General features: G+C 51.3%; 1 protein-coding gene across 1 annotated transcript; it reads left to right on the forward strand.

Moving 5' to 3' along the window:
• Positions 1-655: 655 nt before the first annotated feature.
• KLF10 (Kruppel-like factor 10) lies at positions 656-3035 on the forward strand. Its single transcript, XM_010160135.1, has 3 exons — positions 656-886; positions 1041-1911; positions 2776-3035. The coding sequence occupies exons 1-3, from the start codon at positions 656-658 to the stop codon at positions 3033-3035; spliced, it is 1362 nt and encodes a 453-aa protein (XP_010158437.1).
• The last annotated feature ends 596 nt before the right edge of the window (positions 3036-3631 follow it).

Here is a 3631-nt window from a genome sequence, read left to right on the forward strand (position 1 = left end):
GAATAATGGTGGCACATGCAACCTAGGAGGCTTCCTGCATGGGGTGCTTCCGTGTGGTGATCGGTCAGAGAGTAGTGCCCAGAGAAGCTGTGGATGCCCCATCCCTGGAAGTGTTCAAGGCCAGGCTGGATGAGGCTTTGAGCAACCTGGTCTAGTGGAAGGTGTCCCTGCCCATGGCAGGGGGGTTGGAACTAGATGGTCTTTAAGGTCCCTTCCAACCCAAACCAACCTGTGATTCTGTGATGTATATATCAAAATAAGCACAACGCTGAGGGCTGCGTTTAAAGCAAAAATGGAAGGAGGGTGGGATGGAGGAGGAATTTTTGGGGGGGTGAAGATTTTTTGTTAAGCTTTCAAGCACATCACTTACAAGATGGAATAAGTTAAGATTTGAGGGGAGTTTTTTTGTCTCAACAAAATACATGATCACTAGTTGGCCAGATTTCCTTACTGATAACTTTATAAAAGAATTATATACCTAGGGAAGAGGGCAGGAGAATACACGCATACCCCCCCACACATGACGAAGCGTGTTTATCTTGCAGAGATTGCTTTGGGTGTTGTGATGCCCTCTTATAAGTAACTGCAAAATACTCAATTATAGCATCAGGTCTAAAGCTTTCTTTTTTCCCTCTAACCAAAACAGGAGGAAGAAATGGATATGATGACTGAGAAACAGAGAGATACTAGGTATTTCTGGAACAATACTCCTGAAAAAAGCGATTACGAGGCTGTAGAAGCCCTTATTTCTATGAGTTGCAACTGGCAATCAGACTTGAAAAAACATGCAGAAATGAGACCGATAACTCCAGCATCTGATATGTCAGAAGAGAGTGACGAGACTTTGCTTCCTGGAGCAGCAGATTTTAATGCGATACCAACATTTGTAAGTTGATTTTTTTTTTTTTAATTTGTACATTTGCATTTGTAAGTTGTGGGTTTTTTTCATTTGTACATTTGTACACATGTGCGCTTGTTTTTAACAACCGTGGTGGCGATCTGTTGGTAATGGGCCCCTGTGTCTGTGTCTCCCTGTGCAGTGCCTGACCCCCCCCTACAGCCCTTCCGACTTGGAGATGTCGCAGGCGGTGCATCCAGCCGCCGCGGTGCTCGGCACCTCGCTGGCTGAGGTTGCCAAGTCTCTGGCTGCAGCTCGGAGGGAGGCAGAGAGGCCTCTGAAGGCTCAAGCCACCAGTGTTATCCGCCACACGGCTGATGCCCAGCTCTGCGATCGCAAAACCTGCCCGGTGAGAACAGCCAGCGTGCTGAAGTACCGGGACAGTGCGTCGAGGGAGACGAGCAGCAAACCAAATGCCGAAGCAGAACAGTCAGTGTGTCCCGCCCTGGCGCCAAGCAGAGCCAGCGATGAGAGCGGTGAACTGCCGGTGGCTGAAGGACAGCCCGTGGAACCAGCTGTCAGTCCGGTGCCCTTGACAAAGCCCTCCGTCAGCAGGCATCAGCCTGTCCCCGGATCGGCACAGCAGTCGGCAGCAGTGGCCCCGCCGTGCCCCGCCCAAGGCAGTGGAGCGCCCCCTGTGCCGGTGATCTGCCAGATGGTCCCCCTGCCCGCAAACAACAATGTTGTGACAGCCGTAGTGCCCAACACCGCACCGAGCCAGCAGCCGGCTCTCTGTCAGCCCATGGTCTTCATGGGCCCTCAAGTTCCCAAAGGTGCCGTCATGTTTGTTGTTCCCCAGCCAGTTGTGCAGAGCACAAAGGCTCCCGTTATCAGTCCGAACGGTACGAGACTTTCTCCCATTGCCCCCGCTCCTGGCCTCGTACCTTCTGCAGCAAAAACCGCTCCTCCGGTTGATTCTTCCAGAATAAGGCGGCACATTTGCAGCTACCCAGGATGTGGGAAAACATACTTCAAGAGCTCCCACTTGAAGGCTCACGTCAGAACACACACAGGTTGGTCCGTGTTATGGGGTGTTCATGTAGAAAACTGCAGCTAGGTACACGGCTTGTTAAGGTTGTAGCCGTCACCCGATTTGCTCGTGGAACAGACTGTGGGGCCGCAGTGAAATGCCTTTTTTTTGCCAGCGTGCGTTAGAACGCTGCCTAATCCCTGACGGGAAATCTCCCAGAGGGGAAGTTGACTCAGCAGTTTGTTTGTGCTGGACTCGCTTCATGTCAGAAGGCGTCCAGCAATGCTTCTTATGGCTGTGGCAATGAGGCCTTGCCCAACGTGGAGTATGCTTTTCCACAGCTAAAGGTGCCTGATTAGGCTTCTCCACAAGAATGCCTTTGTCAGAAGTGGGTAAAACATAGAGATTCTTTTATGAAAGAATGTCAGGGTCCACTCCAAGCTCCTCCTTCCTACCTTGGTTATTTTAGTGTAGCTTCTCCATGCCTCAGCTTTTAATCGCAATGTGTATTTTCACATAGGCTCGCTCCGTTATGTAAAATGTTACTCCAGGTTGCGTTTCGGAGGGTTTTGGCTATGCCAAGTCCTCATAATCTGGAGTTAAAGTGGATCTGAGAGTTCAAATTGGCTGCCTGGAGATGTAAAGAGCATTTCGTAGTGTTTGGCTCCAGAGAACTGTTAACCCTTTGTCCTATTTAGCCTTCAGGATAGTAGGGAGTTTGCATGTTCCAGTATTGGTATAGAAACAATTCTTTCACATTTGGTGTATATGAAAGTAATATTTATGTCAGTTTGTGGCTCAACTGTCAGAGTAGCAACTTTTCCCTAAAGGATTCAAATCTTGCCAGTCAAGGCAGTGCTGTTTGTTGCTCAGTTTGTCCTCACTATGTCATTTTCTTTTCTTTCAGGGGAAAAGCCGTTTAGCTGTAGCTGGAAAGGCTGCGAGAGAAGGTTTGCGCGGTCTGATGAACTGTCTCGCCATCGCAGGACGCACACCGGCGAGAAGAAGTTTGCCTGCCCGATGTGTGAGCGGCGGTTCATGAGGAGCGACCACCTAACGAAGCACGCGCGTCGCCACTTATCGGCTAAGAAGTTACCGAACTGGCAGATGGAGGTGAGCAAGCTAAACGACGTCGCCGTGCCGCCGCCACCTGCGACCGCGCAGTGAAAGCGCGGGCTCTGAACACGGTGGAATTGACTGCTGTCGCTGGAATGACGCCAGCTGAAAAATAAAATAAAAAGGCTTTTTTCTCCTGGTCTGTGGTTCTCCCGCGCCGGCTGCTGACGGCAGTGCGGCAGAGGGGCTAAGGCATGCTGTGCTCCGGCACGGAAAAGGTTGCTGGGGGAAGAGCGGATGTGTGGTGAGACAGGAGAGAGAAAGGGAAGGTTCTAGAGCAGAGCAGCACACACTGTGCCCAATTTTGCAAATTATTCCTGTATACTCCAGAGGAACCATGTGTTAGTGTAGCTGAGGGTTTGCTGCTGGCACTTGACACCAGCTCCCATTTTAACTTCCGGTTGTCAGCCTTCGGTACAACGCCGACTGGGAAGTCAGCAACGCGGCGGGCGCGGGCTGGAAAGCCTGGGACGTGCCTGTGCGAGAAAACCCAAGCTGGTTGTCCTACTTTTGCCACCCCTTCTTGGAAGGAATCTCTTCCGGCCCACTCAAAAGCCATGATCTGGCGCCAAACTCCCGGAGATTTTAGCCCCGCTGTCCTGCGTGGGGTGCTTAGTACGCCAAGCTCGCTATGCCTATCCGGGGTG

This window comes from Eurypyga helias, unplaced genomic scaffold (assembly GCF_000690775.1).
Source record: "Eurypyga helias isolate BGI_N326 unplaced genomic scaffold, ASM69077v1 scaffold4731, whole genome shotgun sequence".
NCBI classification, from domain to species: Eukaryota; Metazoa; Chordata; class Aves; order Eurypygiformes; family Eurypygidae; genus Eurypyga; species Eurypyga helias.